Here is a 25,858-nt window from a genome sequence, read left to right as displayed (position 1 = left end):
TTGCCATTCAAGTGTTAATTCGAGCTCAGACTTTGATGGCAAACAGTAAAATGCCCATCTTTGGTTTGCAAGGTCTGAACCTCGCAAACAATTGCAACAAGTTAATTATCTAATCAAGGGATGAATATTATCAACTAACTCCAACTTCAGCTGCATGCCCAGATTAGCATGAAAAGTTCATGCTGCGTTCCGGCTGTCAGAATTTTGTGTCCCATAGAAGAGCGATTCCAGTAGAATGAGCGAAGCACAGTAAGTCCAGGAGGACAGGATAGAAGATAGCTAAGAAGGACAAAACTGCTACCTTGATAGCAAGGTAGTTTCTCCCCCTAATAATTTAGATAATTAACTTGCTGTAATCATTTGCAAGGTTGAGACCTTGCCAACCACAGATGTGCATTTGAGTGCTTGCCATCAAAGTCTGAGCTCTAATTAACACTCAGTGTAGTTTTCAGTGTTATCCTATTTGTGCACTCTCTGAGTTTGTTCCTAAAGTGATTGTGTAACATTTAATCTCATTCATTCACTCTCCCCACATGTTTAAGTTCAAGTTGGAAATCTAATGTTCCTCTTTTCTGCCTCTCAGAGTGGAATGTAACCCTATGTTCTATGGTAATTATTACTCATCTGGATGAGTACTATCACCCCTCTTAATTTGTAAAAACAATTTAGAAGCACCCTGTATAAGAATTAGGCTCTAAGTTTTTATTTTAAATGAAAGAATTAACAGATATATGCAAATTGTTTAATAATCAAAATAACAGTTTCAATGCGTAAATATGAAGCCTTTTTCTTAAAAAATACTTTACATCATTATACATACAACAGTAAGAGGAAGAAAATTCAGAAATTATTATTGAAATCAACTGCACCAAACACAGTTTAAAAACATACTTAGTTAAAGAATAATCATAAATTGAAAGAACTGCACAGTTTTGAGAGCAATTAAATTTAAACAGAGCAGGGAAAAAAAAACTTGCATTAGGCTTCTCATTCGTTAATAAACCTGATAACAAGAGAAGCAGCATGGCAAACATACAGAAAATGAAGCAAGATACTAATACTGTAAATTTCATTTTTAGGTATCCCTGCTTAATTGATTGAAGTCTATCTAACAGAAATTTCTGCATTTGATTTACTGAAATAAACTCTAGATTCTAATTGTGAACTTCGAAAACTTTGTTATGGTGAATTAGAAGCAGTCTGAACAGCGATGGGTCTTTTTACAGTCGATTCATTTGCTTTCATTCAAATGCTTTTCATAGGGGATTTCTTAATATTTACACAAAGCAGGAGAAAAAAATTATCAAACAAATGACACCTGAGAAAATTTTTAATGCCAAAACTATGACTGTATAATAATTATTGAGTCACTGTTCTTCCCTAGCACTGTATAGATAAACTATACAACTATATGAAGTTTAAACCTTGCAATGAAAACATTTCTGTTCAGCAAGTTGGTAACTAATGCTAGAAATTTCTCAAATTTATGGAAATTAAATATTTGTTGCTGATTTTCATTTATATTTTACTACTTTATGCTTAAAACAAAACTTAAAATATTGAAAATAAAGGTACAATAATAAAACACTCAACAAAAGCTATATTTATAAGTAATACACACAATGATGCAGATCCTTTTTATAAGCCAGAATAATACTTTTTATGCTTTGATAATCTTTTTACCATTTCCAGTATTTTAAAAAATTACTACCTCCTTTTTCGCATACATATAGTATTTTAGAGCAAACTGAGCATATTTGCGAATTTTTCAATAAAATTTCGCAAAATATAACAGAAGCCAATTTTATGTTTTTGGCAAAAACATCATTTAATTACATGTATAGAGAAGCAATCACTGGCAAAGAAATGCTTGAATATCCTTTCCAAGATAAGGTATAAAGCAGAATGATAAAAGCATGCAGACAATAATAGAAAAGCAAACACACAAAATTACAAACACAGCTGCAAGCTAGGAAAGGAAACGCAGCAATGAAGGGTTATTTCTTTCTCCTTAGCATTTAATCCTAACCATGCAATATGAAAAATTCAAGATTGTGCATTCCGTGAGAGAATAAGTGCTAAGTAAAGAAGCACTTCATCCGCAATGCAAAAACTTTGCAGAATTACCTCTCATTAACTAATTTATCATGTTTTGGATCACGGGGTCTTCTTTTCATGATATCGGACTCTGCATGCTCATATGCGAGAGATATGGCCGGTACCTGTGACAAGTAAGAAGGAAGAATGACACAGTTAGGAGCACAGAGAACAGAATAACAGAAACAGTCATGCATAGAAAGTAAGAAAATGAAAATTCAAAGAATAAGAAAAGTTTTACACAGCACAGCATGATCGACTGACTGCATGCATTAAACACAGTATTAAGAGCACAGAATAAAACCAACATTTTTATTTAGAAGCCATTCAGAAAAGGGATTTTAAACAATATTGAGTATTTATAACACAATTCACACTTATGTATAAATATTTAACAATTTTAAATACTAACAATAATCACGTTCCATTCTTTATTGTTTATACTTTGGAAAGAAATTAAACTTCCAGTAAGTAACTTTTAATACTCTTGAAAAGGAAAACAATTAACATTTATAAACCTGGAAACAGTAAGAAAGACTGTTAATAATGCTAGAGAGAATAAACCCACAAACAGAAGTTCTCTCTAACAACCGCTTTCTTAAACATAATATGGTAAAATTTTCATGCTTCTAAGAAAGAAAAATGAGGATGATCAACTCACTGATATCCAACTTTTTTTTCATTTTAACAAGTTAATAATCTAAAATTTATATGCTTATTTTTTCATAAAGGATTTAGATATAAAGAGCAGTTACTTAAATGCAGGAAAATATTTAATTAACCCAAAATTATATGCACAGAAATAGAATAAATCAAACCCTCAAAGCAGGTCATCAAAAACATAACATTTCATCAAGCATACAGAAACAAAAGTTTTCGCTCTCAAGAATAAATATCAAATTAGTTAAAAGTAGTGAGATATTAAACCAAAAATAAAAAAATATATATCATACACAGAAATGGTATTGCAATTTTTGGAAAGGGAAGTATATAAAGCGCAAAATTTCCTTAACAGCTTGAAGTATAAAAAGAACAATCCAGTTTTTGCACTTCCAGTTTTTGTTTTTCTACTTCAGAATGATGTACATTACACACACATTCTCTTATGTATATGTACACACACATAACACATAATGGTAGAATATGCAGAGATTAATTTTAACCTACCATGTCTGTTCCCAAATCAATGCAAAGAATAGTAACTGTACCGAGGGGTAGAGGTATATCAGCCAGAATAAACAACAGAAATGGAGATATTTCAGGAATATTACTTGTTAAAGTATAGGCAATAGATTTCTTTAAGTTATCAAATATCAGTCGTCCTAAAAAATAAAGCAAGAATTAAGGGGCTGATTATAATTTATTTAACACTTATTTCGAAACTTTTGGCATAAAAAATGAACTGACACTTTATAAACGTTATTTAACTAACCTTCTTCAACACCAGTTACAATGGATGCAAAATTGTCATCTAGCAGAATCATATCGGCAGCTTGTTTGCTCACATCACTACCAGCAATACCCATAGCAACACCTAATATAAAATTCATACATATGCATTATTAAATAATAATAAATTAGTGATAAAATTTTTGTGAAAAAAAATGTGTCAAAACAGCAGAAAAATACCTGGCATTCTATAAACATGGGTTCTTAACCAGAAGGGAAATTTGCAGTTTCAGGGAGGAATGTGACCAGTCTTATTTCGCTGAGAATTTAACCCTTTCAGGACAGGCATCCCATATACGTATTCCCTAAGAAGGTCTCTTACAGCCGGGCGTCCCCTCCGTGCATCACTCGAGATTGCATTCAGAGGATGGGTGATGTATATACGCATTTTAAGCTGAAACGTTTTTCTGAAGACCACTAGATGGCATCCTATGTCCATTACTTTTGAAATGAACACAGTTTTAGGTTCCTGACCTTGAATTTTATATATTCTGCCCGACTTTGGTATTTTACTCAACTGTTGTGAGGGTGGGGGAAGGGGAGGGAAAGCGTAAACAGAGGTGGGCTCTTTAAATCCCACATGCTAGTATAAACATTCGCGTGTCTGATTTATATCCAATTCCTTTTTTTATTCTATTTTTTTCTCTTCCATGCACAGTATTTTAGGGTTACTATGTGGAGTTCTGTTACGTTTTGCATTGCGTTCAGACATATTTCTGTTTCTTCTCTTATTTCGGAAATTCTCACCTCCACATTCAGTCTATTATGATGGGAAGGCGCTTATTTATCGGAGGAAGAATATTCTCATATGGTTAATAAACCATTTACTAACACAGATGAGAGTGATGATTCATTTTCTAAAGAGTTAGAAAGTGATACTTCTCTGTGCTTCAAGATTTACCACACTCAGTCTTCATTTTAAATTTTGTTACTTCTTACTGTAAATAGTCTTTATTGTATTGTTTTATTAATTTTAAACTTTATTGATGGATTTTATCAACTAAAACTTTGGAATAATTTGAATGGCGCTTTCCAAAATTATTTTACAAGATTAGGAATTTTTTAAGTATATTTTCATGTAAAATAAAGAAAAAAGTTATTAAGTGCTAATTTTAACATATATAAGAGCTGAAGTAATAATCTAAAATGCTACCAAAAATTACGATGCTAGAAGTGAAACTTCCCCCCCCTTTTTTTTATAAAATTAGGCTTAGCAATGCAAAACCTCTATCAAAAGTGTAGCTAGGGTTTTCAGTGCCCGGGGACAACTGAAGATTTTGCGCCCCTTTCTCTGTGCCAAGAACAGAAAAATTTCATTCTAAAAGTTCGTAACATCAATTTGGCGCCCCCTGAATTCTGCGCCCGGGGACAGATGTCCCCCCCTTGCCTCACCCTAGCTACGCCACTGACCTCTATCCTGTATGGTGATTGCCTTCGATTCCCTTCCGTCCTGCACGAGTGTCTTAAACAAAGGTGCGCCGCCGTGAAAGGGTTATTTTTAGTTTATGAATGTAAAAAACTACTTTTATTCACATTTTTAATATTTATTAACATTTTCTATTCTTTTTGTTGCTTAATTAATAAATCATTTAAATTAATGCGTATGTATTTTTTGAAAGATGGGAGGGAGATAAATGTTCTAGCAATGTAAAGAAGTGCATAGGAAAAAAGTTGAGAACCACTGCTTTTAAAAGAAATTCTAAACTTCGCAAGTTCAAAATGCATCTGAAAAGACACTCTCCTTTGATTATTTGTAAAATAAGGAAATTTATAATTTCTTCCACAACAGTAAAAAGCAAAATTTACCACATGAACATGGCATTTTAATTTACACATTCCCCCATTACTTTTTTTGAAGTAAATTATATAAGAAAGTTTTCAAACTTCCAAATGCTAAATATTTCTGAAATAATTATACAGTTACATATTACATACATAGGATAGCTGAGTACTGAATGAATAAGAATAACTACACAGCATTCTCATTTTCAGTTTTACAAAAAAAGAAATCTCATCAAAAGCAAACTAAGGACAACTTCATTTTCTTCGATAAAGGACACATTATCATTTGAATGTGTGTGTGTGTGTGTGTGATTATGGCAAAGCCTCGAGGGCTATCTGCCTAAGGGGAGGGATGCCTTCGTGGAGGACTTTCTAAGGGAAGCTGGCTCGTATACACGTTACACATGGGGAAAACCACGAAAACGCCCATGCAGCCAGCCCGTTCGCGGGATTCGAACCTCGGACCGAACTACCAGTGTTCAGCGACTTTACCGCTCGGCCGCTGGTGGGCACACATTATCATTTGAAACAATTTCTAAAATATTCAGTAACATTTGCATTTTAATAATTTGCTGTAAACAGAAACTTATGAATTAGATAATTAATATATTATTTTCTTGATAAAAATAGATAATTAAAATAGCAATATTTATTCTATTCAATTAACAGAAGCTTGACCCGGTGTAACAACCTGCTGGGTACTTCATACCCGAGACCATTTCCATTAATTTAAGCATCATAAATTTTAAAAAAGTTTTATTATAAATAAAATAGAAAACAAAGAAATAACCTTTTTTATATTTATAAATATTACTTTAGTTTATAAAATTTTCACAGATGGTGTATTGATGTTCCATACAAATGTTTCTTCTTTTTATATTTTACGCAAATAAATAAATCACATCTTTCTGTCTTTTAGAACACAGTGCACATCTTTTGCTAAGTGCTTCACTTATTTTGATATTAAATTTGTTTCCACTTCTTAAATACCTTGTTTGGTTTCACCTTTTACTGTGTTCTTCTAAAAGGTTCAATCTGAGCATTTTCAGAAACAAAGATAATTTCTTCCTCTATTTTGCATGTGTTCTTGGTCTAATGGTTAGCATACTTGTCACATATTCAAGAGGTCCATGTTCGAGTCCCCACGAGGGCATTGTTACATATATGTGGCAACACACTAGTTGCTGGTCAAACTGAAGTGAAGTAATTTTCAGTTGATGTTGGTCTAGAATAAACAATGTGCTATGTGAGAGTGTTGTAATGAACTTAATTATAGATCAATAAATATTAATATGATTAAAACATGGCGTAGTCATGTGGAATAGTATTACAACTAATTGCCAGGCAATGCCTTTGGTTGTTTTTCCTCTCAGCAGACACAAGATTGAATTTTGTCGCCCACTGTAAGGCCTAAGTTTCAACGGCAATGTGGTTGAAAACTGGTGCAGATTCAAGCAGCTGTTTCAGATTTATATGAAAGCTTCAGGAAATGCTTGAAAAAATTCAGATGTGAACGTTGCTTTATTTTTAAATGGCGCTGGTGAGGAAGCAGTTGAAGTGTTCAACACGCTCAATCTTTCAACAGGAGATCAGGTAACTATGAAAAAGTGCTTGAGAGGTTTGAAGCTTTCACGATGCCTAGAACAAATGTTGTGGTGCAGAGATTTTTATTCAATAAGAGAAAACAAGAAGAAGGGGAACTTTATGAGTGTTCCGTGACTGACCTGAAAAAACTTGTAAAATCTTGTGAATTTGGTGAGCAAAGTGACTCTGTCATACGTGATCGCATTGTCCTTGGAGTATCAGATGCCAGTTTACAGGAGAGGATGCTGCGAGAAAATAATCTGAATTTGAGAAAAGCAATTGAATTAGGGAAAGCAGCTGAATTGAGCAAAGCTCGTGCTCAAACGTTAAGAGAACACAATGTTGAAAGCGTAACTAGAGGGAAAGTGAAGCAACATCTGACAGGAGGAGCCAATGCAGCCTTAGCAGTGAGGAAACACAGAGGATGGCGTGATGACCCTTCAAATACTGAGACATCTTTATGTAAAAAATGCAACAGACATCACGTTAATGGACAGTGTCCGGCATATGGAAAAAAATGCTTTAATTGTGGCAAACTAAATCACTTTTCGACTATGTGCAGACTGAAGCACATCCAAAATGTTTCTCAGCATGATAACGCAGATATATATAGGGAATCTGATGATGAATTCTTCATGAATTCCATAAATGTTCAAAGAACTAAAAGTGTGTGCTCAACATCATCTACAAAAGAGTGGACTAAAACTATAATTGTTGAAGGAACAGCTGTGACTTTTAAGTAGGACACAGGGTCTGAAGTGAATGTTTTGCCTGTGAAAACTTACGAAACACTGAGTGCTAAGAACTCTAATCTTACTTTAAACAAGTGTAATGTTGTATTAGAAGCATTTGGGGGTGGCCAAGGTTAAACCTGATGGGTCATTAATGTTACAATGTTCCTCAGGCGGTGTGGATCATACTCTAGAGCAGGGATGTCAAACTCATAGGTACACTTGGGCCAAACAAACAAGGTTTAACTTTAGGCGGGTCGCAAAAAAAAAAAAAAAAAAAAAAAAAAATATTCATAGAAACGTAGATTTATTTCAAATAATACAATAATAAACATATATATATATATTTATATAGAAAAGAACAAGAAAATTTTAATGTTTACGTCCTGATACTTGACATCTCTTCTCTGCTATTATCTTTCCTATTTCGGGAGAAATTTTGTTTGCAGTGATAACTTTCAACGCTGCCCCAAGGTGAGCATCATTAATATGGTTTCTAATAGGAGACTTATTACCTTTCATGACCGAAAATAACTGCTTGCACCGATAAGTGCTACCAAACATGGAAATAATTTCATATGTGAATTTTCGAGTATTTTCAAACCTGGCTGGTAAATTTTTGTAAAATTCAGGCACGCCCACTTCAATGAATTTTGCTTTCAAATTTGAGTTGCATTGAATTTCGATCACCTCCATTTGCATATGGCTAGGTACTGAGTCAATACTTATTGAGAAAATCGAAGAAAACAAAAAAAAATTGTCTTCGAGGGAACTAAAATCATAACACCTCGTTTCAAATTCAGTTGTTAAATTTGCAATTTTTTCTGCGTATTTTTGATACTTGATCTGTTCATGCTGCACGTCGGGAAATGCGTCAAATCTTTATTTTTAAGTTGTTTTTCCCAAAGAACTAGTTGACATTTAAATGCTTTAATTATGTCAAACATGTTCGTAATGACATGATCTTTTCCTTGTAAGGATAAATTTAAATCGGTTAAGTGTTTGGTTATATCAACCAAGAAAGATAAATCTTGTATCCATATTGGATCGTAAAACAAACTTACGTCTTGATTTTTCGTTTTTAAAATCTGACATATTTCTTCTTTCAAATCCCAGAATTGTTTGAGAATCTTGGAGCAAGATAACCAACGTACCTCGGTATAGTAGGACTAACCGGAATATTCACTATCTAACTCACTTAAGAAAGCAGTGAATTGACGCTGATTTAAACCTTGAGATCTTATAAAATTTACAATTTTTTTATATACGACAATTCTCCATATTTATTACTTTTGTGCATAGAACTTCTTGATGTATAATACAATGCATATGATGAATGTTCGAAGGGTGAATTTCACTAAGTTTTTTTCTTAGTAATGCTACGAAGCCCTTGTTTTTCCCGGTCATTGATGGAGCGCCATCTGTAGCTACAGAATTTAATTTTGCCAAAGGTAGATTGTATTTCTGCAGAAGTCCAAAAACACAAGTAAATATATCTTCTCCTGTGGTAGTACCAGGCATGGTATTGGTTCCAGTAATTCCTCAAAAATGTTAAAATTCTTGTCACAAGAACGAAGAAACACTGCTAATTGAGCTTTGCCACTAATGTCCGTGCTCTCGTCACAGGCAATGGCGAAACTAGATGATTTTGCTTTGATCTGATCACTTAAATTCGCGGCTAAATCAGTAACTCTTTCCGCAACTGTATTTCGAGACAATGAAATTGATTGAAAAGCCTTCACATTTCCAGGACAAACAATTTCTCCAGCTTTCATTAGGCATTCCTTGATGAAATCACCGTCAGTAAAAGGCTTCGAATGTTTAGCTATCAACTCTGACAAGACGTAGCTTACACGTACCACCACTTCACTTTCTTGCAATACTTTACTAAACATGGACTGTTGCTTTTTCACTTCTAACTTGACTCTTTCAACTTTTCTTCTCTCATTAATCCTTCGTAATTGTTATATTTTGATTTGTGTTGTTCGTAATGACGTTTAATATTATATAACTTTGGTACATAAATTGCATTATTACATATCAAGCAGATTATTTTATCTTTTATTTCACAGCAAAAATATTCTAATTTCCATTTTACTTGGAATATTCTATTGTTACGAATTTGGTATTTAAAAAGCTAATGTTAGTTCAATTATAAATGAAATGGTTTTATTTCTCGTGCAGTGCAGCACGTGACGAATATTAAAAGAAAGCAAAGCCGGAAAATTGAAAATACAAGAGTGCGTGCATTAAATAAATAAATATCTCTTTTTTTTTTAATTTCGAGAAAGTACTGGAAAATTCTAGCGCGATTTTAAAATCTTATAAAAGGAGGAAAACATCTCAGTTTGTAGTTAGTTGCTTGCTTAGTTTGTTGTTGTTTAGAAAACTGCTCTTGTTGATTGTAGCGAATTCGCAGATTAGCGTTCTTTAGCTGTTTTGAATTACGTTCTATTGGATATTTGAGTAGTTAAAAGATAACTACTGTGATATATTGTAATACTGCATGATAATTTGAGAAAATTTAAGCATTTTTGTTGTGATAATAATAAATTTTTGTTCATTTTTCATCGGACTTGTGCATTCATTTCATAACGAACCCGTACGCATGCAACAATTTTTGGTGTCAGGAGTGGGGTTTGAATGCCAATAACAAGAGCGATGGAAGAACAATTGAGACAGCTCAGTGCTTTTGCTGCATTCCAAGAAAAGATGGAAGCTGGCCAAGCATCATTTAAAGAAGAGATGAAAGACTCTGTTAATGCAGAGATTAGATCCGTTAAAGCAGAAATGAAATCGGGACAGGAATCCGTTCACGAAAAGTTGGAAGCTGGTCAAGTAACTTTTAAAGAAGACATAAAAGCTGTACAAGAAAAGATTGAAGCAGGTCAAGACGAAATGAAAAGAGAAATTGATTGCATAATAGAAACTAAATTCGAGGCTATGGAAGGCAGAATAGACACAGTTGAAGGCAAAGTTGGAAAAATTCAGGAAAGAGTTTCTGCAGTGGAGCAGCAAATTGAAGAAAGAGTTTCTACTGTCCAAGAGCAAATCGAACAACAGATTGATGAGAAAGTTTCTGCAGTTGCCAAAGAAATCGATACTTTAAAGAAATTCGTAGCGACGGCAGGGAGCAGGAGTGATGATTTTAAATTCTTACCAATGCCTGCTCGTCCATCTCTAAAGCTATCCACATATGATGGGAAGACATCCTGGAAAGTGTATAAAACCCAATTTTCTATAGTTGCGGATGCGAATGGATGGGATTCTCAAGCTAAGGCCTGTCATCTTGCCGCTTCTTTGAGAGCAGAAGCAGCGGATATCCTGCAGACTCTTCCCGAAAACCAGAGACTAGACTTTGAAGCTCTATCCGGCGCATTGGAGCTGTGCTTTGGAGAGAAGTGTTTAAAAGACTACAGCAGGCTTCAACTAAAATCCCGTCAGCAGAAGCGAACCGAAACACTTCAGGAGCTCGCCACGGATGTTGAAAGGCTGTCCCACCTTGCCTTTACGGAGTGCCCGAGAGAAACGAGGGAAATCCTGTCGCTGCAATATTTCATCGATGGCATCCGGGACCCTGAAATACAGAAAGCACTGCGAATGGCGGATGTAAAAGATTTAAAAAGCGCTCTAGTGTACGCCATGAAGTTCGAGGCAGCCCAGGAAGCAACTAATAGAGATCGCTACCCAGTTAGAGCTGTGCGAGTCCATGAGCCAGTGGATGAACTGATGGCTCGTTTAGATGATTTAGCCAGACAAGTCGACACTTTGATATGGAGTAGGAGCGAGAAGAAAGTGGCTCTAAGGTGTCGGAGATGTGGTAGTGAAGGTCACCTAAGACGGAATTGCAGAACACCCCAGGGTACGGAATATAAAGCAGATGATTTTACCAGACAAGTCAGTGGCTTGAGACGGAACAGAAGTGAAAAGAAAGTAGTTCTAAAGTGCTGGAACTGCGGAGTTGAAGGCCACATACGAAGAAACTGCAAAACACCACGAGGTACGGAAAATAAGACCATTTCCCAGCAACGACGCAGTAAACAAATTAGTGACCATATCGAGGAACGGAGGTTGCCAGATAATGAAAAACCTTGTTTTAAAGCGCTTAAAATTTATACAGTGAGTGGCAACAGTAACGGACTGTCCATTAATGGGAATATCGATGGAGTTCCTTGCAATATGATCATTGACACAGGAGCTAATGTTACCATCATTAGGAAAGATTTAGCTGAACAGTTTAAAGATAAACTTATTTGGACGCCATCCTGTGTTACCCTTCAGACTGCGTTTGGTGATAAGATCTACATAACTGGGAAGTTAAGCGTAAGCATCACGTTTGGAAGTGCCGCCTACCATCACACGGCATATGTGGCGGATATCACAGATCCATGCATACTCGGATTGGACTTTTTAAGGAAATACAATTTTTCCTTAGAATTGAAAAACAACAAACTGCTTTCAGCATCTGGTGGTATGACTATCCATCCTCAAAAAGGATCCTCGCCTGGAAATGCCGACGCCTTGTCCGAAAGATCCAGCTCGGGAAGCTGCCGAAATCATACTAGGGTCGAAAAGAAACACAAGACTACCAGCTCTTCTCCAGCCCAGATGCTCTTCGGTCGAGACCTTCGTCTGCCTTGTGATCGCCTGTTTGATCGCGGTACGGATGCGCCTTCATCGCCTGAGGAACACATCCAAGATGTCCAGGCCTGTTTTGAAGTGATGTCCCGTTTCGCACGAAAGCGAGTGAACTTGGCGACTGAGAAAGTGAAGACCAGATACAACACGAGAGCTACTGGACATAGATCCAACAAAGGAGACAAGGTGAGGTTGTGGAACCCGATTCAAGGAAAAGGACTCAGTCCTAAACTACAGTCACCTTCGGATGGTACATGCACAGTCCTAAACAGGCTGAATGACGTCGTGGTTCGGATTCGTAAGTCTTCGAACTCTAAACCTAAAGTCGTTCATTACGACAGGTTAGCTCATTACTATGGCCATAGTACATAATGTAAATGATTGTAAATAGTATAAGACCATGGTCCATTTTGTTTTTAAATGTGTATTTGATTTGATTTGTATTTAGTATTTGATTTGCATTTGGTATTTGATTTGTATTTAATAGCATTTGATTTGTTTTATTTATTTATTGTTCATGTTGTTTATTATTGTAATGCAATGCTTATTATTGCATTTATACCTTTAGTTTTAAGTTTGGCTTCCTGTCCAGGGATTGTACTGCCCGGGACGTGCAGTCCTTGGAAAGGGGGCAATGTTACGAATTTGGTATTTAAAAAGCTAATGTTAGTTCAATTATAAATTAAATGGTTTTCTTTCTCGTGCAGTGCAGCGCGTGACGAATATTAAAAGAAAGCAAAGCCGGAAAATTGAAAATACAAGAGCGCGTGCATTAAATAAATAAATATCTCTTTTTGATTTCGAGAAAGTACTGGAAAATTCTAGCGCGTGATTTTAAAATCTTATAAAAGGAGGAAAACATCTCAGTTTGTAGTTAGTTGCTTGCTTAGTTTGTTGTTGTTTAGAAAACTGCTCTTGTTGATTGTAGCGAATTCGCAGATTAGCCTTCTTTAGCTGTTTTGAATTACGTTCTATTGGATATTTGAGTAGTTAAAAGATAACTACTGTGATATATTGTAATACTGCATGATAATTTGAGAAAATTTAAGCATTTTTGTTGTGATAATAATAAATTTTTGTTCATTTTTCATCGGACTTGTGCATTCATTTCATAACGAACCCGTACACATGCAACACTATGTTCGTCAGCGATTTTTCGTTTAATTTTACTACCACTTGGTTTTGATATAGACGTACTGAATACAAAGGGCTGGAATAAACACGGTTAGCGTTAAAAAGTTAAAAAAAATTTATTCTTTCCACAAGAGATAAATCAAAATGCTGAAATATTTCTTCAAAAATATTCAAACTAACAATATCACAAAATGTCAAACGTTTAGCAAAAATCAATTCAAAACAGAGAAACTAATTCTATCTCACAGCGAAATCACTACAAATCAATCACAGCATTAAGTAAACAAACAGTTCACTAGAACTACAGCTACTACTGAGATGAGTTGTTTGTTCTCGGCTTTTATAAGCTTTATAATTAATTTCTCGAATATACTGGAAAATCTATAAATATCTGGATTTTTGTGGATTTTTAACCTTCCAACGCAGCTGTCTTTTCAAAAATCGTCTGCGTTGCTAAGGCAACATGAAGCAAATCTAATTACAATTCTATATAAAAAAAACTAAATAAATAAATAACTATGAAATCCGTAACAATATGAATTAAGTAATAATAAATCAAAATGCATTCACATGCATGCACCAATATATCGTACAAAACTATGATTGGAAAACTGAGACCATGAGTTCGGTAACATTCGGCTATCGGGGAATGCGTACAAGTTCTGAGTGCACGTGTCCCCCAAAAGCCGAAGGTAGCTGAACGCAAGCTATTCACACGCATTTGTAATTTAAGTAGTGTGTGTGTGTCAGCTCGCTGTGAGTAATCTAACAACACTGAATAAATTATCGTTAATTACTTAGCAGTAAACATTTCATTTTTTTCTTTGTCGATATGTTATTTTATTATTATATATTATTATTTGCCGATATATTGGCCGGGCTGCAAAAATATTTGTTGTGGGCCGCATGCGGCCCGCAGGTTTGACATCCTAGCTCTAGAGTTTTTAATTGTTTCTAGCAAGCATATACGGCCATTATTAGGAATTGATGCATGTGCTAAACTTAATTTAATTCAGTTTATAAATAAGGTTGGAATATCAATTAAAGGTAAGTTGGATCAGTATACAATTGTTTTACCTCCCCCTAAAGATCAATTTATTATTAATAATTCAAAAGTGTTTGAAGGAGTGGGAAAATTTAATGGATTGTGTAAAATCATGGTTGATGATCAGATAGCTCCTGTAGCGAGACCACCACTTAGTTTAAAACCTAAACTTGAATTAAAATTAAGCGAATTAGAGAGACAGGGCATTATTGCAAAAGTTGATCAACCTTTGAACTGGGTTAGCAATCTAGTAATAACTGAAAAAGCTAATGGATCCTTAAGAATATGCCTTGATCCTCAAGATCTGATTCCAACAATTGAGGAGATTTTACCAAAGCTATGTAATAAATCAATTTACTCTGTTTTGAACTTAAAGGATGGGTTTTGAGTAATGAGATGAAAATGGCCATACGCCAGCACTTTGGATATACATGCAGTATTGTATGCAGTCACCATTTCATCCATATTTACAGCACATTTAGTGAAATTATAAAAAGTAATGAGATCTAATTTCTCAATTCACTAGTTGTTTGGAAAATTTTTATCATTATTATGCATTGACAATTCCCTAAGAACGTTTCTTACAGCCAGGCGTCCCATCCACGCATTGCTAGAGACTGCATTCAGAGGACGGGTGATGCATATACGCATTTTAAGCTGGAACATTTTTCTGAAGGCCACTAGATGGCATTCTATGTCCATTACTTTTGAAATGAACACAGTTTTAGGTTCCTGACCTTGAGTTTGATATATTCTGTCTGACTTTGGTATTTTACTCATCAACTGTTGCGAGCGTAGGGGGGGGGGAGGGTATTGTAAACAGAGGTGGGCTCTTTAAATTGCTGCGTGCTAATGTAAATATTCGCCATTGAATTTGAAGGACCTTGCCTCTTTTCTAGTCAGGCAGAAGCCAGCCACTGACTCGAAAAACAACCAAAGGGATCTTATTAGCTGAATAAATACAAATAACCTGGTTAAAACAAAATTTAGATTTATGGGTTATTAAATATTACTAAAACCAGAACATCTACAGATAGCTCATTTGCTTTGTCAGCTAGAAGCCTAGATAGACAACTCGATCAAGTTCATACCCTTTTATTGGTGTTTCATACGATGTTGATTAGAATGAAGTTGCTGTATTGTTTTAGAACTACGTGAAAAAGATATTAAAGGATGTAAACTTGAAAGAACCATCATTTCAGAATCCACCTGATGAATTGGACAGGCCACATGCAAAAAGCTTCATCCTAGTAATGTTTAAATGGTGCAAGTAAGCTTAAGTTAATTTTGACTGCAATTGAGTTTTGATTCTTCGAACAAAAAATAACCTGGTCTCTCTTCAGATCTTAAAAAGCCTCTCATGATGGGGTAAAAGATTACTGCAAGAAGCCTAGTTTCAAGCAGAAAAAATTCTAATATTCTAGTTTGTACTCTTTCATATTATTATTTTATCATTATTTTAATTATTAATCATTATTTTAATTTTGGACATAACACTGATAAAATTTCTAGACAAGATTTTAATTCGCTTGGCGGCTAACATTATTAATATATCTAACAGTGGCTTTGGATCCATTGTTAGAATACTTTTCGATAAAGATTGATTTCAAAAATTTTTAATTACATGCAATTAAAAAAGGTTAATGCTTTCCTGTGATTTAAAGGACTTTTTTAGTTTTTGATAAAGAGAAAACAATTGCAATACTTACCTTTTAAACAAAGTTAAATTATACTTGCTTTGCAAAATATATTTCGAAACAAGGAACAGCTTAAATTTATATATTTCAAAACACAAACTGCTTAAATTAATAAAGAAACGATGTCAAAATAACAGATTTGTTAAACCCAAATAAATCTGAATTATGATAATTTACATTTACAAGTACATCTAAAATACCAACCAATGAATATTATGTAAATAATATATAAAAAATCTTAATAAAGAGAAACATTTTCATTAAACTTAACTGATATATAATGTGCTCTATGTTCATATCAACCATTTTTAAATTAAAAAATTCTATAATTACCAATATCAGCTTTCTTTAGAGCAGGAGAATCATTTACACCATCTCCTGTAACAGCAACAATAGCTCCTTGCCTCTGGCAACCTTCTACGATGATTAACTTTTGTTGTGGAGACGTTCTGGCAAATACAATTTCTGTATGATTTCGTAGAATGTCATCAATCTGATCGGCTGTCATATCTCTCAGTTCCGAGCCATGAATGACAGCAGCTTTTGCCTCTCTATAAAGAAAATATAAAATATTAAATATTAAATATAATATTTATATATATATATACCGTCAAGATTATAAGTTACCCTGATGGATATAATATACCATCAAGATTTCAAGTTACCCTGGTTAAGAAGATTAATTCAAATCACACAAATCACTAAGGTAAAAGAACATTACGAATCAGGTTTCAAACTGTTCTGAAAAAGTTTATTCACATCCAAGACACATTCAACTGGCACTGCCAGATCCAAGAACTAGAAGTATAACTTCATGAAAGATTTACACCCTCTTTGGCGATTAACTATCGAGAGAGGGCAAAATCTCAATTCCCCAAACAGCGAAAACGCCCGTATCTAAGAATTTCTCCTGGAATGCTTTTCCTTCCCCCATGACAAGTTGAATACTACAGTGCTAACAATAGCCTTACTTAAGTAAAGCGAGAACTTCTTTCTTCGACGCTTTGACACTGTGTGAAGTTCCCCCTTGGGACGGGATTGCAACTTCGGGCATCAAAAGCTAAACACTGACAGTAAACAAAGGAAACAAGGAAGCTACTTTTAGTAGCTTGAAAAGAATGATTGACAGGTGATTTAACAACACCTGAAAGCAACGAGTAATGCAGTAACGTGATGGGGGAAAGCACTGGGTAGGAAATTATTCAGGCGTCCAGCCGATGTCTGAATGTTTGGGGTGACTTCGATGCGCAAGAGTTAAAATATATTTCCACATAAAATTTCTTTACACACTGGGCCTGGCTGAACAGTAGTTCAGAATAATCAAGATTAACAGTGATATGAACATTTTCAAGAATTATTTTTTAGAATCATTATGCATTTCAATATAAATTCAAGTTTTTGTAATCAAGAAAGTCACATAAACATCAAGAACATGTAAACTTACCATATGTTTTAAGAATATCAAGTAAATTTTCATTCATCAAGGATTATTGTTATAATATTCCTGTTCGTGAATCAGGATTTAAATCAAGAATTTATATGAGTCATGATAATATTAAACAAATAACATTTAAAAATCAAGATTATCATAATTCAACTAAAATACTAGAAATGTTACAAAAACCTGTCTTTTTTTTCAGAATTAAATTAAAATTTTAAATACACTTATACATTTCTACAACCTTAAAATTTTCTAATATATACATTTCTTTAAAGAGCAAATAGACAATATTTTAAATACCATTAAGATTACATTTTCAGTAAGAAATATACAATCACACAATATTAATATTCTTAGCTCTCTAGATGGAGGTAATAGTGCTATGACTCGTTGCATCGGTCGGGAGTTATAACGCTGACAGTTTCTTATTACACGTTTCACATTTTGTCTGGATCTAATTATCCAGTATTTTTCACGGAGGAACATGAGAGTACTAACTACACCTGTATGAAGAACTCGTTCATGTGCATAACATACCAGAAGATCTGTAAAATGAGTTTTTGAAAGAATAATTATGGGATGCTTTACATGAAAACTTAAAAGTTGATTTTTGCAACAATAAAATTCTACTAAAATTCTTTCCTCTCTTAGAAAAGGATTTAGTTCATCAATGTTTGGGTTTTTTTTAAATAAACTGTCCAGACTTTAAATTAGTAATTTCATCAGAAAAATGTTCAGATTGAACTTTTTTGATCAATTATAATTCTGCGGCAAAAAGTTCTTCTGCTATCCACGGTCCTGTTTTCTTGCCAGTTTTATTTTTCAGATTGTGAATAAATCTAAATATCCATGCAGTCACTCTAATAGCTCTAATTAATTTACTATAATTTTCAAGATTCAACAGAGAATTAGATTTTTCTGCAATAGACGGCAGTATTGTATTATTTGTACACCTTTTCCGCTCTAATTCAGCATCAGAAAACTATGTCGTCGCAATAAATTTACTAGGCCAAGCACTCACTGATTCAACTAACCAGTCTGGCCCAAACTGACATAATCTTGAAGACAACAAATATTCGGCTGAACATCCTCGAGATAAAATGTCCGCTGAATTGGACTTCCCATTGCAATGTCTCCAGTTATTTGGGCAAGTTAATGATTGTATTTCAGATACTCGATTTTTTACAAACATTTTCCATCGTTCAGGAACACTATGAATCCAGTGAACCACTATCATACTATCAGTCCACAGATAGGCATTTTCTTCATGAACTGAAAACAGCTCTTTTAAGTTTTTAGTAAGTCTTGCCGATGTTAATGTTCCTAGCAATTCTAACTTTGGAAGTGTGAGTTTTTGTTTTATAGGTGCAATTCTAGATTTCGCCATAATGAATGCTACTTGTCCTTCTTCAACTGACCTAAAATATGCAACTGAACCATACGCTTTAATAGATGCATCACAAAATAAATGAAGTTCGATATCTTTATTTTGATTCAATTTGCCGGGGAAATATTCTCGAGAAATTTCAAATTTCTTTAACTTTTCAATTTCACTGCTCCACTCGGACCACAACTGCTTATATTCAGTTGGAACTTCGTCGTCAAATTCTAAACCCAACTGCTAAAGGTTTTGCATTATCAATTTTGCACGTAATACAAATTTCACCAAGAAACCTACTGGATCAAAAATAGTAGCAGTCACCTTTAATATATTTCTTTTTGTGGTTTTTCTACAACTATTTAATGTTTCGCACAAGTTGTCCATGTTCAACAAAATTACATCTTTACTCGTACACCAGTCAAGCCCTAATACTTTTAAAGAACTATTTAGTTCATTTTCTGATTTAATTATTCCACAATCATCCCAAAGTTTTTTGAGTTTCTCTGAATTTGTATTAAACTGACTCAAATTCATTCCGGCATCTTTAAGCACACAATAGGCTCCAGTACTTAACTTAAAAGCCTGTTCCACAGAATTTGCACCATAGAAAACATCATCTACGTAGATCGAACAGTTCAACATCTCAAAAATATCTGGATTTTCTAACTCTATTTTCTTTATATGCTTTTTTATAGGGCACACCAGAATGAAAGGGCTATATGACACACCGAAAGAAACACGAGTCATTCTATAATGTTTCAAATTGTAATTATTATCAAAGTATTAAAACTGTAATACATCTTTATCAGTTTCAGAGATTCCAATCTGGAGAAAGGCCTTTTCAATGTCTGCTGAGAACGCATGTTTTTATTGTCTGAACCGCAATATTAAGTCCAAAACAGAAGGATTCAAATTTGGGCCAGGCATCAAACAATTGTTCAGAGATACTCCATTACACTTCGAAGATGCGTCAAACACGATACGGACTTTAGTTATTGATTCATTTTTTCTTACCACTGGAGAATGTGGCATATAATACATTTTACTACTGTCATAACTTTCAATTTCACACTTTTCAATTATTTCATTTTTTAACTGTTCGTTTATTATGCTATCATAATTCGCCCTAAGCCATTCATCATTTTTTAGTTTATTAACCAAAGATAATACACGTTGCTTGGCATTTTCCAAATTATTACCCAAGTTTGCATGATGTGATTTCCATTATCGTTAGTAAAATGCAATTCCTTTTCAAATTTCTCAATGATTGATCTATCATTAGGATTCTCCTTTTCCTCTAAACCCAAGCGGTCCAAACAGTCATTAACTGAATCATTATCTTCCTTCAAGCAATGAGAAGTACTAGTTGTAAAAATACAGGCACTAGACTGATCACCTTCCAAAGATCCAACCAAGGACCAGCCAAATATAGAAGACACCGCAAATAATTTATTACTTACTGTTTTCTTTTCGTCTGTTTGCACTTCCCAACATGAATCAAATCCTAAAAATATTTTTATTTCAGCTGCTTCACCATTATCGGTTAATTTTAAATTTTCTGATTTTAATATTTCTAAAATGTTTTTGGAGGAAATTTTTATGATCACCTCGGAAATTGTATCTGTAACAAGAGCTTCAACAGTGATCGAGTCATTAGGGCAATATATACTTTTCAGGGTAATTTGAACAATATCATATTCCATTAATCTAGCCTGGATGTATCCAAATGAATAAATATATAACTTATCTTTCCTTAAGTCCTTAATTTTAGTTCTTTAGCTAAATCAGATCTAATAAATGACCTCTGTGATCCACCATCAATTAAAATTTTTACTAGTATTATCTGTATCTGAAGCGTAAACAGTGCAAATTTTTAAATATATACCCTTATCAGCAGTTTCAGAAACAGTCCTAGAGTTAAATGACAGAGATGCAACTACAATCTGCTTAGAATCTGATACTGTTATTACTACTTTCTGTTTAACATTTGGAACTGCTTCCACTTCAGGAACAATATTTTTACAAAATAGCTTATTATGATTTAAACCATTACACAACTCACAAGGCTGAAGTCTAATGCCGAAGCAGTAGAAACACTTGCTCCTTTTAAGTAATTATTTTTATTCTGCTTAAACACCATAATTTGTGACCCGTTTCTTTGAGTTTATTATTAAATTAGAAGCTTCCTGACTCTCAACATCCAATCTAATGAATTCGAGAAATTCTGTTAGGCTATATTGCAGTTTAGAGTTTCTTTTTCTATTAAACTCCAGATTCATAAAGTCTGGCAAAAGCTTTAAAATAACAGGTCCTAAAAGGGTTCTGTAAGCTTCCGACACAATACCTAATGAATTTAAACTTATATTGATTTCACAAGAATCGTATAGTGTTCTTAGTGCTTTCACATTGGACAACTTCTAACCGGTTCAAGATTTAAGAGTTTATTCATGTGCGAAGATATTACCAAATCTGTTCGTCCAAATCTTTCTTTAATTAAACTTATAGAATTTTCATTAGATAGTGCAAACCCAGATACTGCACTTAAAGCAGGTCCTGCGAGGACAGATTTAAGATAGGTAAACTTCTCGACTTTTGTTAACTCATTATTATTACCAATAGCATTTTCAAAAGAATTATAAAATTCCAAAAATAAACTAGGATCACTATAATATTTAGGAAATGAAATTTTAGGTAACCGAATGTTAGTTTTGTTTTCGACCTTTACAGCAGCAGTATGGTTACCAGGCGATTCACTTTCAATGCTCACTATCTGAGAATTTAAATTAAGTTTCTTTTTAGCCCTAAAAATACATACATAAACTCATTTTTTCATCATACTCTAATACAGTATTACATTCTTTCTCAATTTCAAACTCATCCCCTTTAAAACAATCCAATATTTTTTCATTAATTTCTTTCAACGCAGGCTGTTTAGAAGTAAGTAAAAACACATTTTTTTCTACCATATTCTTATCCCAAATGTCTTTTTTAATTTCAGGTTCTAGAACATTTATTATTTTAGAAATAGCTTGTCTCACAATTTTTCTAGTAGCTTTCAATTTAATAATATCGTCTGCCATAATAACAACAAAAGTAATTTCATTCTCTTACCTGGTGCAGGCTTCAAATGGTATAATCCTAATTTAGGAACTCACTCTCCTGGTGAAGCACATTCACAAGTATTCTGAATGTTTATCCTGCCACGTTCAGTGCAAAGGAATAATTTTTCACTAACACAAAAAACAACGCATTCTAAATCAAAAAAATTGTTCATGCGCAACTGTTGAGCGCCATAAATATAAGATATTATATAACCGTCAAGATTTTCAAGTTATCCTGGCTCAAAAAAAAAAAAAACACTTATTCAATCACACATAATATCAAGGTAAATGAACACTACGAATCAGATTTCTAAACTGCCAAGTTTATTCAAGTCTAACACACATTCAACTGGCTCTGCCAGATCCAAGAACAAGAATTATAACATCACGAAAGATTTATGCCCTCTTTGGCGATTAAAATATATTTCCACATAAAATTTCTTAACAAATATTTAATCGCACCTAGTAGTAAAATTAACCTATTACTAAAAGTAAGAGATTTGATTTCAACTTTACTGAACCTTCATCACTATTTATGGTACTGAACACAAAATGACAATCAAATCATGACCTCCAAAAATCTTGCCCCCTCCCCACAGGTTAACAGGAAAAGTTTTAAATTATCCTTATTTGTGTTTTAATATAAATATGCTCTTAAACCAAATCACAGAGCTGGTGAAGTTCAGTTTCACAGGCTGCAGACTTTGTATACAGGTAATCCAATAAACAGTTAATACAGTACATTTTTAACAATGTTTTAAAATGGTTACTTATTGGACACAAATTTAATAAAAATCTTATTAAAAATTGGGAGGGGAGAACACACACACTACTTAGTAGCCTCAGTTTTTTTGGGAATTAATAGTTAGTTGTATTACATATATAAATGTGAGACTATGCCAAATGCAAACAAAGCAACTGGATATAATTTGCTAAAAAAGCTCATTCCATACATAATTTTATTTCAGTAATATTTTATATATGCATTGACAGATTGCATATTAACAAACAAACAAACATATATATATATATATATATATATATATATATATAAATGCATATTAACAAAGCAAACGACTCAATTTTCTTTGCTTTCTTTGTTTTGATCAATAAAATTATAAGCTAATTAAAAAAGGCAACTCATGACTGAGTTAATATCATATGTACATATTATTTCACTCCTTACCGAGGATTAACTTCTTCAATTGGAATATTTAACCTCTGTGCAATGTCTTCAACAGTTTCATTTCCTTCAGATATTATACCAACAGCTTTTGCAATGGCTTTGGCAGTGATGGGATGATCTCCAGTAACCATAATAACCTATTAAATGCATAAAGTAACACTTTTAAAGCAAAAATATAAGGCTATAATCCTTTCAGCTATATTTATCCTGTAAAACACAAAGCCATATTGTAACATTTCTTAAGCTGATCTGTTAAGGAAATAAGTTATTTGATACCTATAGCTTTCTAGTTTTACTCTAGGAAAATTAGTTAGATGTGTTGGCAACTTTGTATTTTCTCCCTTACTAAATATTTAGACCTAAGAAAGATAAAACATGTTAGTATAAATTTTAATTTAAATTAGCATTAGCCCTTTAATGCTAAGTTTGGATATTTCCCCTCTCTCTATTCTGAAAATAGTAATAACTCTCTGTATTGTGTCATTTTGAGCCTAACCTATGTCATATGATGATGTTATAAGTGGAACTAAAACAGCCATTAATAATTTTGCAGCTTTATTAAATTAGCCTATAAAATGCATTGAAAACCGAAACTAACTCGTTCTGAATTAAGATTTCATCCTGAACACAAGTCACTTGCTTTCTAGACTTCAGCCTAGATAGACTGTTGCTTGCAGCTCCTCTTTTTACCACAATATATCCAAAACGTAAACATTTTGAAATAGGTACAAATTACAGTAACAAGTTGTTTGTGGCCACAAACTTGTCTACTGAAATAAAGATTAATACTTAATCTGCTTCAACTGCCAAGCTGTTCTTCATTACGAATCAGCTTCTACAAAATGCTGTATTTCTGCATCTATGCAACCAACTGATATATATATATGTGTGAGATTTTAAATCTATAGCTTAATATTTTTCCTCGTGCGCCGCTTGATTTTTAGCTGTTGACTGCACAAGTGAAATTGATAGAACTCTCAAAATTTTGTTTTATGAGAGGAAATGTAAGATGATATAGATGTTGTATTAATAGATGTAAGATGTTATGTTAATAGATACAAGATGTTATAGATGTCGTGGTAATAGATATACGATATTATAGATGTTGTATTAATAGATGAACTATATCATAGATGTATTAATGTTTTATTGAACATGAATTGTGATTTCAAAACTAAAGAACCCACAAAATTGGTCTCAGAATCGGGATCAAATTACAAACAACAAATAGAGGAATATGAAGCAATATTGAATGAAAGAAGAAATACTGCTGTCAACAGCGAAACTGCTGCATCAACTGCTCGAATTTTCAACGACTCTTCTTTTGCTGCTATTGATGAAGATCATGAGCTCAAACGAAATATTAGTAAGTCATCAGTTAAATTTCCATTTTCACAGTTTTCAAATGCGTATATAAATTTTAATGACATTGAAAGCTTGATTTCTAAATTTGATGATAATCCGTATAATTCGGTTGAGAAATTTATTGAAAACTTTGAGGATATATCTAATTTGTTAAAACTAAATGAATTACACAAACTGATATTCGCCAAAAGATCTTTAACTGGCAAAGCAAAATTATTTATTGAAAGTGAAATGAAAATTAATTCGTGGAATGCAGTTAAGGCTTTATTAGTAAATGAATATGGTGTTCAGTATAACTCTGCTCAGCTACATGAATTATTATCAAAATGTAAAATGCAGGAAAAAGAATTGCTGTATGAATATTTTTTGGTAATTAAAACTATGTGTTCTAAAGGTAATATTGAAATTGCCACTTTATTTGAATATGTTATTAATGGTATAAACGATTCTACATTAAATAAAGCTATTCTTTATGGTTGTAAAATTTTGGCAGAATTTCAGGAAAAACTTAAGATATATGAAAAAATTAAATTAGATAATGATAAAAACAAATCCGTTAAACCTAATTCTAAAACCAGACGTGACCATTTTGATAGTAAAATAACAACAAATATCCATTGCTATAACTGCAGGAATCTTGGCCACATGGAGAACTTTTTCAAAAATAAGAGCAAGGGGGAAAATGCTTTGTTATAATTTATTTGGACACATAGCTGCAGAATGTATAAAAATTAAGACAAACACAAAAGATCTTGCCAGAGTGAATCATATATTTGTAAACAAGCAGTTAAATGATACACATAAAATTATATTGATAGATAATTTGGAAGTAAAAGAAGATCGATACAGGAAGTGATATAAATATAGTATCGGAAAATATTTATAAAATAACTGGTTCACCTAATGTTAATTCTTCCAGTTTGATTCTAGTAGGCTTTGGTAATAATGGAGTAAAACATATTGGTTATTTTAAAGGTTCCATACGAATCGACGATTGTGAAATTAAATCAAATATTTATGTTGTGCCTCAGAACAATGAAAGAAAATATCGTTATTGGAATTGCTTTCGCATATGGAAATTATTATAAACAAGAGCGAGATATCTATGAAAGTAGCAGAAGATGAAACTGAATCGAATGTAATGAATGCAAACGTAGACCAAGAAGATGAGTTAGATCATTGTTTGGATATTAATGATGCATGCAAGTCCAGGCGTTTACCAATTAT

General features: G+C 33.3%; 1 protein-coding gene across 3 annotated transcripts in view; it reads right to left on the bottom strand.

The window, feature by feature from the left end:
- The window catches only part of LOC118203405 (sodium/potassium-transporting ATPase subunit alpha-like), a 186,740-nt gene that overhangs the window by 44,151 nt on the left and 116,731 nt on the right, over positions 1-25,858 (bottom strand). For 2 of the 3 annotated variants that reach the window (XR_015041392.1, XM_085817578.1), the window contains exons 13-16: positions 23,267-23,403; positions 16,491-16,708; positions 3,530-3,631; positions 3,265-3,419 (exon numbers count right to left, since the gene is read on the bottom strand). Coding sequence is in view for 2 of the 3 variants with exons in the window: in XM_085817578.1 (XP_085673704.1) it covers positions 3,265-3,419; positions 3,530-3,631; positions 16,491-16,708; positions 23,267-23,403 (612 nt within the window). In the remaining variant the exon portion in view is untranslated. Of the gene's footprint in view, positions 1-2,127; positions 2,223-3,264; positions 3,420-3,529; positions 3,632-16,490; positions 16,709-23,266; positions 23,404-25,858 lie in introns of all 3 variants that reach the window. The other variant, XM_085817579.1, reaches the window with a different exon arrangement.

Source organism: Stegodyphus dumicola, chromosome 5 (genome assembly GCF_044657685.1).
Source record: "Stegodyphus dumicola isolate Sdum_Otavi_A_Nest chromosome 5, ASM4465768v1".
Taxonomy (NCBI): domain Eukaryota; kingdom Metazoa; phylum Arthropoda; class Arachnida; order Araneae; family Eresidae; genus Stegodyphus; species Stegodyphus dumicola.
The sequence above is the reverse complement of the archived record's forward strand: the minus strand, read 5'-3'. Positions and strand labels throughout refer to the sequence as shown.